General features: G+C 36.9%; 1 protein-coding gene across 6 annotated transcripts in view; it reads right to left on the bottom strand.

The window, feature by feature from the left end:
• The window catches only part of FERMT2 (FERM domain containing kindlin 2), a 78,832-nt gene that overhangs the window by 21,229 nt on the left and 43,060 nt on the right, over positions 1–14,543 (bottom strand). For 3 of the 6 annotated variants that reach the window (XM_012757998.3, XM_012757999.3, XM_012758001.3), the window contains exons 5-8: positions 4,361–4,393; positions 3,816–4,041; positions 3,605–3,707; positions 1,135–1,242 (exon numbers count right to left, since the gene is read on the bottom strand). In XM_012757998.3, the coding sequence (XP_012613452.1) occupies positions 1,135–1,242; positions 3,605–3,707; positions 3,816–4,041; positions 4,361–4,393 (470 nt within the window). The remainder of the gene's footprint in view (positions 1–1,134; positions 1,243–3,604; positions 3,708–3,815; positions 4,042–4,360; positions 4,394–14,543) is intronic. The other 3 variants (XM_012758003.3, XM_012758000.3, XM_012758002.3) reach the window with 1 other exon arrangement.

Raw genomic sequence — 14,543 nt, 5'->3', positions numbered from 1 at the left:
GCTCCTTCAAATAGTATGAATCACCCAAAAACATAATACAGGATTCTTTACTAGCTGCTTAAGCAAGTATCTAGAAAATAACTGATCAATCCATCTGTCACCTAGGATTTTCCTCATCTATCCTTATTTTCAATTCCCTTCTTTGATCACATAAACTAAGCTGTTCTTGTTCCCTAACAGCAACCTTTTGAGTTGTAACTGAAAACTTTTCTGGGCACATACAAAAAAGCACTTGGAAGACCAAGAACATTTTTGTTTGTGTTCTAAGAAAAAAATGAAATCATTTTTACAGTGAAAGCTCTTCAAAACTAAATGTCAGCTTTGTTTCCTGTACTTCTGTTATTTGAAGATCAACTTTATCAAGACTTTAGGTGAAATGAGAATCTCATCATAATCTAAGAACACTCGCTAAAGCCTTACTCAGGTACCTGAAATTTAGGAAAGATAAATTAATCTGGTGGTCATCAGACTTCAGTATCTGTAGGAATGTCAATTTGTGAATGCCAACCTAAAGCTATTTTACTAGACGGTGTATCAATAATGAAGTAGATAATTTTTAAAATAAGCCCTGCTATAATTCAGAAGCAAGTGATGTACAAGTACCACATATGGCAAAACAGTAGTTTAATCTAAGGAAAATGTTAGCTACCTACTTCTTAAGGATTATCATTCTAAAAGCATATTTATGTGCAGTTTCAGTAGTTTCTTAAAATTTTATCACCAAAAAGAGTATCATTTCTGCCATAGCCTATATAGTGTGTCTTATCATCCCCAGCTTCACGTGTATAAAATTATACACGTGAGCTCTGCATCAGATCTGATTTTTAATACATATTTTTCTTCCTAGGGAAAACTGAGTAGCTTTAAGCTAATATACATTTGGGGGTGAGAGGATTTTTCCTACAAAACACACAAAAGTAACTATTAAGTATACACTAAACTCTTAGATAAGATAAACAATTAAACTATATTCATGTATTTGTTTTGCCTTCCTAAGTGTTTATTCACTTTCTATATGGCAAAAAATAAATACTGTCTATCAAATGCTACTAGAATTAGTATGCCACTAAACTGTTTAAGAATAACTCCCTACCATTCCCCCCAACAAGTCCTATTTACCAAATCTTTCAATACCTGCAAGGCTGCAAACATCATCATTTCTTCTTCTGTGCATTCAATTTCTTCCAGGAGAATAGCCCATTTGGCCTGCTCATAAAGCTGATTGATTCTGATTGCATCATACTGCAGCAAAAGAAATAGTTCTTTTGTAATATATCACCTTTAACAGTGAAAAATTTGAAACTCTAAATATTCACTTTTTCCCTCAGGATTTTTATTTATTATCAAATACTAAATTATAAGAAAGATACCCAGAGGATTATATATATATATATATATATATATATATATATATATATACACACACACACATATACACACACACACACATACACCCTCATCTAATTTTCCACTGAAAATGACATTAAAATATGACAGAAGATAACTGATTTTTCAGTACTAAAAACAGATTCTGTATGTTATTTTCCAGGGAAATAATCACTAGATATTATAACCTTTAAGAAAATCTCATTTGATGACATTAAAGGTAGAACTACTGATTACTTTTCAGTATTGTTATTGCAACTTGCCCTACTGAAGTATAATCAGAAAACTAATTATTTTAGGGAATATCTTATTCTCTGTGGAGATGCATACTCAGATAAAGTGGCACGTCCTTAGAAAAAGTAGTTATTTTAAGTGTCCAAAATAGAGGATACACATATACTTGTGGAAAATAGGCTTACTTACATGTTACTGAATTATCCTTTTAATCATATTAATAAAAATCAATAGTAATGCCTTAATAATACTACAGGTTAAGTATCCCTTATCTGTAACGCTTTGGACTTTTTGTTTTGGATTTAGAATATTTATAGATTTTGGAACATGTGCAATATACCCGTTGAGCATCCCTAATCCAAAAATCCAAAATGAGCATTTCCTTAGAGCATCATGTTGGCACTCAAAAAAGTTTCTGATTTTGGAGCATTTTGTATTTTCAGATTGGGGATGGTCAATCTGTACCACAGAATGTTAACAAAATACATCTCCACCCTCCCCTCACAAATGTAATATTCCCAAAATAGCTATAGTTTTACTAAAAGATATGATGTGGCCTGAAAATGAATTAAAATTATTTTTATGATTCTATTATATACATTTTACTATTGTATAAAGAATTATTTAAGCATATAAGATGATAAATATATACAGTAAAATCTAGACATGAAAAGTATGACAGTATAGCCAAGAGAGGTTTTCCCAGGATTACAGAGAAGACAAAGATCCAAACCTCTGTGCCAAGTGTTTTCTGGGGGGAAAACATCCAGACCTTTATAGCAAAGTTAAATCTTACCAGAAAAGCAAAGTACCACAATAGCACAGACGATACCAATCAGAGTAAAAACAGATGTTTGTCTGTTATACAGGTAAAAAGGTAGATTAAAAAAAATTTTTTTGAAGCAAGATCTTTTGACACATAATTAGTTATCTAACAGTAACTGAGAAGGTAATCCTTCTAAAACTTTTCTTTTACTTAAAATATAGTTGAAGAGAGGCCGGGCGCTGTGGCTCACGCCTGTAATCCTAGCTCCTGGGAGGCCGAGGCGGGCGGATTGCTCAAGGTCAGGAGTTCAAAACCAGCCTGAGCAAGAGCGAGACCCCGTCTCTACTATAAATAGAAAGAAATCAATTGGCCAACTGATATATATATATAAAAAATTAGCCGGGCATGGTGGCGCATGCCTGTAGTCCCAGCTACTTGGGAGGCTGAGGCAGAAGGATCACTCGAGCCCAGGAGTTTGAGGTTGCTGTGAGCTAGGCTGACGCCACGGCACTCACTCTAGCCTGGACAACAAAGCGAGACTCTGTCTCAAAAAAAAAAAAAAAAATATAGTTGAAGAGATGTTAAATTAAAAAAAAAACCTTTACCAATTTTCCAGTATCAAACTAGTACCTTTAAAATACAAATCAACCAAAAATGTAATTATCTTGACAAAAAGGAAAAAGGTTTAGTTATGCTTTCAACCTACTAAAACAACAGGCTTATTTAAAATTCAAATGCCTTTGCCTAAAGCTTTGTGTTTTAATTTTTTTTTTTCTTAGAGATAGGATCTTGCTCTGTTGCCCAGGCTGGAATGCAGTGGTGTGACCATACCTCACTATAGCCTTGAACTTTTGGGCTCAAGCCATTCTCACACATCACCCACCTGAGTTGCTAGGATTATAGGCATGTGCCACCAAGCGCAGCTAATGTTTTTAAAATTTTTTTTTGTAGAGACAGGGTTTCAACTATGTTGCCCAGGCTGGTCTCAAACTGCTGGCCTCAAGTGAGCCTCTCCCACCTCAGTTCCCCAAAGTGCTGGGATTACAGGCATGAGGCACTACACCTGGCCTGGGTTTTTAATATTATTCAAGACTTGCCATATACAAATAATTCCTTACCCCACTAACTTCCAAAAAACTAACATCCAAATGAACAGAAAACAAACAAAAAAGAAAAAAAAAAAAGAGAGAGAGAGAGATCCCTTTAAACCCTCGGTACCTTTGGATTCAAATCAAAAAAGCTGTAATACTTGAATCGGAGCAGCAATGCCTCATTTTCCTTCACATCTTGTTCCATGAGAGATCTTGAAGAATCAAGCCATCTGGACAAATTAATAAGAACAGTGGAACAAAGCAAGATAGAATTAATAAAATAAGTCTACCTATAGTTAGACAAAGAAATTCAGTTGCTTCTCTATCTTAAAACCTACCCTTGGTTGATTTTGGCTTTATCAAGGAGAGCTTGAGGCTTGAACATTTTTGCCAAAATTTCTGGTGATGTGATTGGTTGACTGACAGCAAGTATACCAGGGTTGCCTTCTGACAAAGCACTATCACCAAACCAGGCAGAAGTTGGTGACAAGGGGCTTCCATCATGAGCATCATAAGTGGGGGTCATTGTTTTACTATAAAGTCCTGGGCTTGAATATATACTTCCTAATAAGTAACATGAAAAATAGGTAGTGAGTATAAAGTACAGAATCTTAGTTTTCAGTAATAACACATTCTACGATACAAAGCACATTGTGAAACACAAGTTTCATCCTGAAAAGAAAACTTAGTATATTATTTTACCTGTTTTGAAAACATGTGAAATTAAGTCTATTTGCATAACATTAAAACACATAATAACAAAGCTTTAAGAGTATAATTAAATTGGCAGAAATTCTGGGGAAAAATGAGTTCAAGAGAATTAGAAAATAAGGATACAGCTGAAGCAGACAAATACTTGTGTGTAAATTGTGGCAAGGCTCACCTTTCAGAGGGCCAATGTAAAGAACATCAGTGCCTATAGAAAAGGAAAGAAAGGCATTCAGAAGGTAAAGGAAAGGCAATAATAAATAAGAGGACAGAAACAAAAGAATGAAAAGGAAATGGGAAAAAGAAAAAACAGATTTTTTCCTAATTGAGAATCATAAACTGAAGTACATATTTCAAGTGGATTTCAGAGTAAAGAACCTTGGAAACTACAACCTAAGAAAAACAAATTTCTTATCCAATTCAAAAGCACGAAGCTGCCCTTTAGTCAAGCATATAGTGACAAACATGTCTAGAATGTTTACCACCCTTTGAAATCCATACTCTGTTTTAAGATAACTCAATGTAATTGAATATGTTCACATAAATTAAGGGAATAATTTTATGTTAATGTTTTCTCAGTGAATAGCTAAACTGGTTTCAACAGATTTACAAATAAAGTATTAATATAAAAGGCTAAATAGAAGTTTGCCCTAGAAAGAGGCTAACAAAGATACATTTTATAATTAAACCCCTGAAAACAGGGATATTGTCTTATCTTCCAATTCCTCAGTATCATAGGGCTAGACATATAGTAAAAGCTACATAAATAAAAATGTTAAATGAATCATCTAATGATACATTCTCCTTCATTTAACTATAAAAATTAGGCCAGGCACAGTGGCTCACCCCTGTAATCCTAGCATTTTGGGAGGCCAAGGTAAGAGGATTGCTTGAAGCCAGGGGCTCGAGACCAGCCTGAGCGAGATCCCATCCCTACAAAAAAAAATAAAAAAATAAGCCAAGTGTAGTGGCACGTGCCTGCAGTGCCAGCTACTCAGGAGGGTGAGGCAGGAGGACTGCTTGAGCCCGGGAATTTGAGGTTGCAGTGGGCTATGATGATGCCACTGCACTCCAGCTCCAGTGACAGGGTGAGATGCTATCTCAAAAATAAAAAAAAACAAACAAAAAAATTACAAAAAACCCCAAAATAATAAATAAAATAAAGTACAAAAATTAAGGAGATTCAATTTAAGACATTTTAAAAGGTTCAGAATGACATTAAGTAAAAGCAGCCTGCCCCTCGCCCCCACTAAGTCTTAACTCAGGTAAGCTGCATTCTGTTCTGTAGTCATAACTTTTAAAAAGAAAATGTGTAATGAGTATAACATTGTTAATGGATGATGGCAAGAAAATGGCTTTTCTATCCCCCAGTTTAGGAATATGCTTAGGAATCCCTCCTCCTTTCCCCTCTTAAACTTTTTACTCCCATTCAATGATAGAAACAATTACCTGTGAAAAAGTTGTAATGCTAGAGATTTTTATAGTTGTCATGACCTAGTCTAGGAAGAGAAGGCAAAATAAAAAAAATTTTTTTTTACTGAAAATATATGATCTCTTGTTAGCCACAGGATATCTGATTTGATGTCCCTGATATGTGTTCTTCCAATGTTAGTACCAAAAAACTAACAAAGCTGTGAACTCTCCTTTTTTCAGTGTTTAAAGAAGAACATTGGGATAGTCTTGGGGCGTTGTTTAAAAGCTGAAACCTTAAACTAGATGGGTATTTTTCAAACTCAAAATTGTGTGACACTTTTGTGAAAGGGTTAACTGGGTACCCCACACTTATTTAAAAGGGCTGAAAACAATACTCCAGCTCAGCTGGGCAAAGAATAATCCTGAGAGAGTATACATATAAATAAGATATGAAAAATCAACTTCTAGGAAAAAATCTTACTGTTTATTTCAAAGATCTATTAAACAAATCTTTTATTTGAGAATTTTAGAATACTGAAAGTTTGTTCCTAGTATGAATCTATAAAAATTACTATTTAAAATTGAGTGAAGTCAGAACTGACAATATTCTTTATGAAGTTTCTAATACAGAAATATGTTCCCCCTAAATCACACATTTTAATAGAATCAGTCACCTACCCAAATCTCTTCCCTTTCAACAGAAGTTTATATATCCTTCACTTCATACTTTGTCACTTCACTGTTCCTATTTGTTCTATGGACATGACATGGCAGTAACTCATTTAGTGTTCCCAACAACTCTATTATTCTCATTTTACTGGGGGACTCTGGCAAAACAAGGCAAAACCTGGCAAAACAAGGTCAAATAACTTGTCCAAGGTCAAGAACCTGTAAGTTGGCCGGGCGCGGTGGCTCACGCCTGTAATCCTAGCTCTCTGGGAGGCTGAGGCGGGCGGATTGCTCGAGGTCAGGAGTTCGAAACCAGCCTGAGCAAGAGCGAGACCCCGTCTCTACTATAAACAGAAAGAAATTAATTGGCCAACTAATATACATAGAAAAAATTAGGCGGGCATGGTGGCGCATGCCTGTAGTCCCAGCTACTCGGGAGGCTGAGGCAGGAGGATTGCTTGAGCCAGGAGTTTGAGGTTGCTGTGAGCTAGGCTGACGCCATGGCACTCACTCTAGCCTAGGCAACAAAGTGAGACTCTGTCTCAAAAAAAAAAAAAAAAAAAAAAAAAAGAACCTGTAAGTTGCAGAGCCAAGCTATAAATCAGCCAGTCTGGCTGGAGCTGTGTATACCGCCTCCATGTATTACAACTTACCTAAGCCATTCCCAAGTGATTTGTCTGGAATTTTGTTACTAATGTCACTATTGCAAATAATATTTCAATAAACATTTTTGTACTTATTTCCCAATTCTAGCAGTACTGCTGGGTCAGAGGGTATGGGCATTTTAAAATCCTCAGACGGCTGGGCACGCTGGCTCACGCCTGTAATCCTAGCACTCTGGGAGGCCAAGGTGGACGGATCGCTCGAGGTCAGGAGTTTGAGATCAGCCTGAGCAAGAGCAAGACTCTGTCTCTACTATAAATAGAAATAAATTAATTGGCCAACTAAAAATATATAGAAAAAATTAGCTGGGCATAGTGGCACATGCCTGTAGTCCCAGCTACTTGGGAGGCTGAGGCAACAGGATTGCTTGAGCCCAGGAGTTTGAGGTTGCTGTGAGCTAGGCTGATGCCACGGCACTCTAGCCCAGACAACAGAATGAGACTCTGTCTCAAAAAAATAAAAGAAAAGAAAATAAATAAAAATAAAAATAAAAAATAGGCTGGGCGTGGTGGCTCACGCCTGTAATCCTAACACTCTGGGAGGCCGAGACGGGCAGATTGCTCGAGGTCAGGAGTTCGAGACCAGCCTGAGCAAGAGCGAGACCCATCTCTACTAAATATAGAAAGAAATTAATTGGCCAACTAATATATATAGAAAAAATTGGCCGGGCATGGTGGCGCATGCCTGTAGTCACAGCTACTTGGGAGGCTGAGGCAGCAGGATTGCTTGAGCCCAGGAGTTTAGGGTTGCTGTGAGCTAGGCTGATGCCATGGCACTCACTCTAGCCTGGGCAACAAAGCGAGACTCTGTCTCAAAATAAATAAATAAATAAATAAAAATAAATTCCTCAGTCTCAGCTCAGAGGCAATCCCAACTGGCTTGTTTTCCTGATTGCTTGGCTTAAAACATATCTGAAGCAGAAAACCAATAAAGAGTAAGATGGAGTAGCAGATTTAGTCAGCTGAATAACATGGAAAGATAACTTAAAAACTTTGAGGAGAAATGAAGAGTTCAAAAAGCACTACAGTCTAAGGCACCTACTACAGTTATTAAAAATTTCATGTAAATGAATAGTTCCTGAGTATTGCCATATTTTAACACAGTAAAATCTGCCTCATAACTCAGTTATCACAAGTTCTTATATATTTTTTCAAAATATACTAAAGCATTTAATACATTTTAAAGTTTTCCATCCTAATACCTATCTTACACCATACTTTGTTAAAAGAATTTTTGTTATTTTTGTAATATTTGTGGAGAAAATTTTCTTAAGCAAGAGTAAAAACCTAGAACTATAAAAGTAAATGAATAACAGGTATTTGACTACAAAGAAAAGGAAAACTTAATATGGTTAAAAAAAAAAAGGCCACAAAATGCTAGTATATAGAGAAAACTGTCTAACATATTAAAAGATTAGTATCACTAAAACCAAAAATATAAATAAAAGAAAACAAACTCTATTATTTGAAAATCAACAGAATAAGAATGGCTAATAAATATATAAAATATTATTCAACCATACTAGTGTTTTCTAGAGATGGGGCCTCACTATGTTGCCCAGGCTGGCATGTAAGAGTTATTCACAAACACGATCACAGCACACTGCAGCCTTGAACTCCTGGACTCGAGTGATCCCCCTGCCTCAGCCTCTGGAGTAGCTGGGACTACAGGTGCATGTCTCTAGATCTGGCCTCTGGAGTATATTTGATCAAAAAATTGGATACCACTTAGGCAGATGAACAGTTAAATATAGATTTTCTATATGGAAAACTCAGAAGTCACTTATAAAATCTAGGGAGACCTCTCTGCTCTGACACAGAAAGATTATTAAAACATATGGTTCAGTGAAAAAAATCAAATTGCAGAATACACAATATATTTAAATTTGTTATTTAAAACAACTAGACATGCAAGTATATCCTCACACATGTATATAAACACATAGAAAGGGATTTGTCAAGTTGGACTCCAAACTGTTCCAACACAGTTATACACAGTAATCAAGAAATGGCTACCAAATCAACTCATGCTGGATAACGGACTTAAACCTAAGGTATGAAACTATTAGAATTCTAGAGGAAAATGTTGGAAACACTCTCCTAGACATTGGCCTAGGCAAAGAGTTTATGAAGAAGTCCCCAAAGGCAATCACAGCAGCAACAAAAATAAATAAATGGGACATGATCAAACTAAAAAGCTTCTGCACAGCCAAAGAAATAATCATGAAAGTAAACAGACAACCTACAGAATGGGAGAAAATTTTCGCATCCTACACATCCGATAAGGGGTTGATAACTAGAATATACTTAGAACTCATGAAAATCAGCAAGAAAAAATCAAATAACCCTATTAAAAAGTAGGCAAAGGACTTGAACAGAAACTTTTCTAAAGAAGACAGAAGAATGGCCAACAAACATATGAAAAAATGCTCAACATCTCTAATCATCAGGGAAATGCAAATCAAAACCACAATGAGGTATCACTTAACTCCAGTGAGAATGGCCTTTATCAAAAAGTCTCCAAACAATAGGTGCTGGCGTGGATGCGGAGAGAGGGGAACACTCCTACACTGCTGGTAGGACTGCAAACTAGTTCAACCTCTGTGGAAAGCAATATGGAGATACCTTAAAGTGATACAAGTGAATCTACCATTTGATCCAGCAATCCCTTTGCTGGGCATCTACCCAAAAGATCCAATGACACTCTACAAAAAAGACATCTGCACTGGAATGTTTATAGCAGCACAATTCATAATTGCATGGCTGTGGAAACAGCCCAAGTGCCCATCAATCCAAGAATGGATGAATAAAATGTGGTATATGTATGCCATGGAGTACTATTCAGCTCTAAGAAACAACGGTGATACAGCACATCTTATATTTTCCTGGTTAGAGCTGGAACCCATACTATTAAGTGAAGTTTCCCAAGAATGGAAAAACAAGCACCACATATACTCACCAGCAAACTGGTATTAACTGAACAGCACCTAAGTGGACACTTAGGTACTACAGTAATAGGGTATTGGGCAGGTGGGAGGGGCCCGGTATATACATACATAATGAGTGAGATGTGCACCATCTGGGAGATGGTCATACTGGAGACTCAGACTTGTGGGGGGCAGGGAGGGAATGGGCATTTATTGAAACCTTAAAATCTGTATGTACCCCCATAATATGCTGAAAAAAAAAAAAAAGAAAAAGAAATGGCTACCCTCTTGAGGAGTAGCCAGGGAGTAAGTTTAAGAGAAATTTTCACCTTCAGTTTAGTACATTTTATGTATAAACTGAGTTTATGAGAATTAGAGTATATTAGTGACTTTTGTAACTGAAAATATATATGAAGTCCAGTAGTATGTATAATTGAGAAAACACAATGTATATAATATATATAACATAGTCCCACTTTTTTGGGGGAAAAAAGCAAAATAAAAAATACATAATTCTGTAATATTTAAGCATGCATTACTTTTATACTTAAAGAATAGTTTCTTAAAAAATGTTTTGATACTTAAAATGGTTAGGTTCCAGTTAGGAAAAATGACAACCTGCATAAGTGATTTTCCCAACAGTGCCAAGCAAGTGAAGTATCGATCATTTTCTGTATTATATTAGAACACAGATTTTTCCTTTGTCTAGCTGCCTTTAAGATTTTTTAGAGAAGTTGCTAATGAGATAATTTTCTATCTACACAATAAATCCAGACATTAGTTAAATTTCTTTGTTAGGTCTGTAACTATACTGTAAAATTTATTCTTACCTTGAAAAAAGTTTTCTCCAGACCTAGGATCAGTCTGGAATAGCCCTATTGACTCCTTTCTCACAGGTAATTAGAGATTAGATATTTACTTAGTTGCAGCTAGGAATGGCAAAGCAATCAAGAGCATGCCACCTGACACAGGCATGTAACACAAGGTATTTAAGAACTGGGATACTTTATCATAATTCTATGTAACAACTGGACTAAGTATGAGACTCACTAATGTTTCCCGTGTTTTTTAGGCAACAAAACTACCTCAGCTTCCCAAATTCTAACTCTCTAAGACTTACAACAACATTTAGCACTATATTCAGGTTCTAATTTGGATATGAAACTATTCTGATCGCCAATCCATGTGCATAGTACAATATAAAGATTTCTCAAAGAATTTAAGTTAACTACTTTTTTCTTTCTTCTTTAAGGTAAACAAGGCTACAAAAATTCAGTAAAAGCTAGGTTGTAGCATGTATGACCACTGACAGACACGTTTGCTAAAATTAAGGGTCTGTGTGTACTCACTGAGAGCACAAGAGGGAAGGAAGAGGGTGAGAGTACAGCAGGATGATCAAAGCTTCAGCTCTGGAGCAGAATGGACCTGGGCTCAAAGCTCAGTGCTGCCATTTATTTGGTGTTTGCTCCTAGGCAAGTGATTCAGCCACTCCAAGTTTCTCTTCTCATGCTACCTATTTTTCAGAATTGTTCAATTATAATAAATATATTTAATTGTAAAGATTAAGGCCGGGCGCGGTGGCTCACGCCTGTAATCCTAGCTCTCTGGGAGGCCGAGGCGGGCGGATTGCTCGAGGTCAGGAGTTCGAAACCAGCCTGAGCAAGAGCGAGACCCCGTCTCTACTATAAATAGAAAGAAATTAATTGGCCAACTAATATATATAGAAAAATGAGCCAGGCATGGTGGCGCATGCCTGTAGTCCCAGCTACTTGGGAGGCTGAGGCAGAAGGATTGCTTGAGCCCAGGAGTTTGAGGTTGCTGTGAGCTAGGCTAACGCCACGGCACTCACTCTAGCCTAGGCAACAAAGCGAGACTCTGTCTCAAAAAAAAAAAAAAAAAAAAAAAAAAGATTAAATATATTACATGTAGTGTTTTGGACAAGAAGTTGTTCGATAAATGTGGTTGTCAGTAATAGCAACCTTTTAATATAAACATTGGTTTTCCTTTCTCAAAAGAATTCCTTGCAAAGAAATAGTTCACATAGGTCCCTTAGGGCACACAAAATTGTCCAAAGTTCAAGCCTCTAAGAGGGAAGAACTGAGGAATGGTACACAGACCAGAAATAAACAGCAGCTGCAGCCCGGGTGAAAAGGGAACTGGTGGTAATAAGAACAGGGAGCCCAAGATTGGGAAGGGTAAGAACTGGTAAGGATGCCATCTTGGGTGCAAGCTAGCAAAAAATTGAGCAATATAAGAACAGCCCGGCCAGGCACCATGGCTCACGCCTATAATCCTAGCACTCTGGGAGGCTGAGGCAGGAGGATCGCTTGAGCCAGGAGTTTGAGACCAGCCTGAGCAAGAGACCCTGCCTCTACTAAAAATAGAAAAAATTAGCTGGGTGTAGTGGTGTGCACCTGTAACCCCACCTACTTGAGAGGCTGAGGCAGGAGCATCACTTGAGCCATCGGTCTGAGGTTGCCGTAAGCTAGGCTGACACCATGGCACTCTAGCCTGAGCAGCAGAGTGAGATTTTGTCTCAAAAAAAAAAAAAAAAAAAAAAAAAAAAAACCAACAACAATAAAAAAACCCCAAAAAACCCAGCGGTGCAAGTTAATACAGTCATTTGTCAATTAACAACAGGGATACATTCTGAGATATGTGTCATTAGGCGATCGTCATTGTGCAAACATCATAGAGTGTACTCACACAATCCCAGATGGCATAGCCTACTACACACCTAGGCTATATGGTATAGCCTATTGTTCCTAGGCTACCAATCTGTACAGCACATTACTATACTGAAGAGTGTAGGCAACTGAAACACAATGGTAAGCATCTGTGTATCTAGACATAAACATAGAAACTAAGTAAATATATAGCACTATCGTCTTATGGGAACACTGTCATATATGCGGTCTATTGTTGGCCAAAAGTTCATTATGCAGTATAAGACTATATTTCTCACTATGTCACAATATCACACGGACATATCTTTCATTCTCCTTACGTCCTCAATCTGTGGGGTCCTTCAAGCAGCTGTTTCCCTCCCACATTCCCTCCTCCACAATTATTGGCTGGAAGTAAATCTGATGCTCTCTCTAAAGTAATTATTTGTTTTGGAATATGTCCAGAAACCAATGGCTCTACAATGCAGTAGTCTAAACTCTGTAGCCTGTCATTAAATACCCTCCCCAATGGGATCCTGAAGTACCCTGGAGGTCTCTCCCACATAAACTAGATCATGATTTATTTATGTCTTGTACTATTTTTTGGACAGGACGTTCTATGTCAATATCATTCTTTCTGGTTGGATTGCCTTATCTTTCCATCAAAATTCTAGACACTGAAATTTAAAAGCTTAATTCACAAACTTAATTTCCCAATCCATAAAACAGAATATACTTAATTTGGAATTATTTTGTATTTTGAATTCTTAAAACATTGTCTTCTACAATAGTCATTTAGTTTATATATTACCTCCTTGAATACAGTAACTGTTTTTTAACTAACCTATAAACTTAGATAAAGGATTGTCTTATTTCTTTGTATGTCTCAAATGCAATTAGTACATAGTTACAGCAAAGTTACAAGGTCTGTGACTTTAGACTTTACTAGCATTACTATGTCATAATTTCTTCATCCTTAAAATATAATAACAGAACCCACTTTAAAGGGTTGCAGTGAGAATTAAATGGGTTTCCATGGGTAAAGTACATACCCATGAAACAGTTGTGGGCTCTGTTAAGGTAAGTGTTCTGTGTTTGATTTATACATTATTATTTCAGAATTTTAAAAATCAGAATGAACTAAATTAGTAGTATTAGTTTAGATATTTGCTGAAGGGACTCATACTAAGTAATAGATTTATAAATGTGTAGCCAATGAAAATGTGGGAAACTGTAAGTTCAGTCCATTTATATACCCAGGATTGAAAAACTATATAATCTCATCAATTAGTCATCTGGCTTCCCCATAGACATTACCTATGGGCCTGCTCAATGCCATACACTGAGTTATATTCTGGCAACAAAAAGGTGAGATAGGCCGGGCGCTGTGGCTCATGCCTGTAATCCTAGCTCTTGGGAGGCCGAGGTGGGCGGATTGCTCAAGGTCAGGAGTTCAAAACCAGCCTGAGCAAGAGCGAGACCCCGTCTCTACTATAAATAGAAAGAAATTAATTGGCCAACTGATATATATATATATAAAAATTAGCCGGGCATGGTGGCGCATGCTTGTAGTCCCAGCTACCCGGGAGGCTGAGGCAGAAGGATCACTCGAGCCCAGGAGTTTGAGGTTGCTGTGAGCTAGGCTGATGCCACGGCACTCACTCTAGCCTGGGCAACAAAGTGAGACTCTGTCTCAAAAAAAAAAAAAAAAAAAGGTGAGATAGTCCCTTCATGCAGGGAGCTCACAATTACTAGGAGAAAACAAGCAAGTATAACAACAGACACAGAAAAGTCTGTAGACTTATGATAGAAGATGCCTAATTCAGGCTGGGGAAGTGATGAAAGGGAATCTGAGGAAGTTTCTCAAAGGAGCAAAACCTCAAAGTAAACAGGCAAGGAGAGAAAGTAAAAAAGGTAGACAGGCAAGGGAACCAGCATATGCAAAACATTGTCTTCTATAATGGTCATTTAGTTTATATATTACCTCCTTGAATACAGTAACTGTTTTTTTTTTTAAGTAT

This window comes from Microcebus murinus, chromosome 6 (assembly GCF_040939455.1).
Source record: "Microcebus murinus isolate Inina chromosome 6, M.murinus_Inina_mat1.0, whole genome shotgun sequence".
NCBI classification, from domain to species: Eukaryota; Metazoa; Chordata; class Mammalia; order Primates; family Cheirogaleidae; genus Microcebus; species Microcebus murinus.
This window is presented reverse-complemented; position numbering and strand designations above follow the sequence as displayed.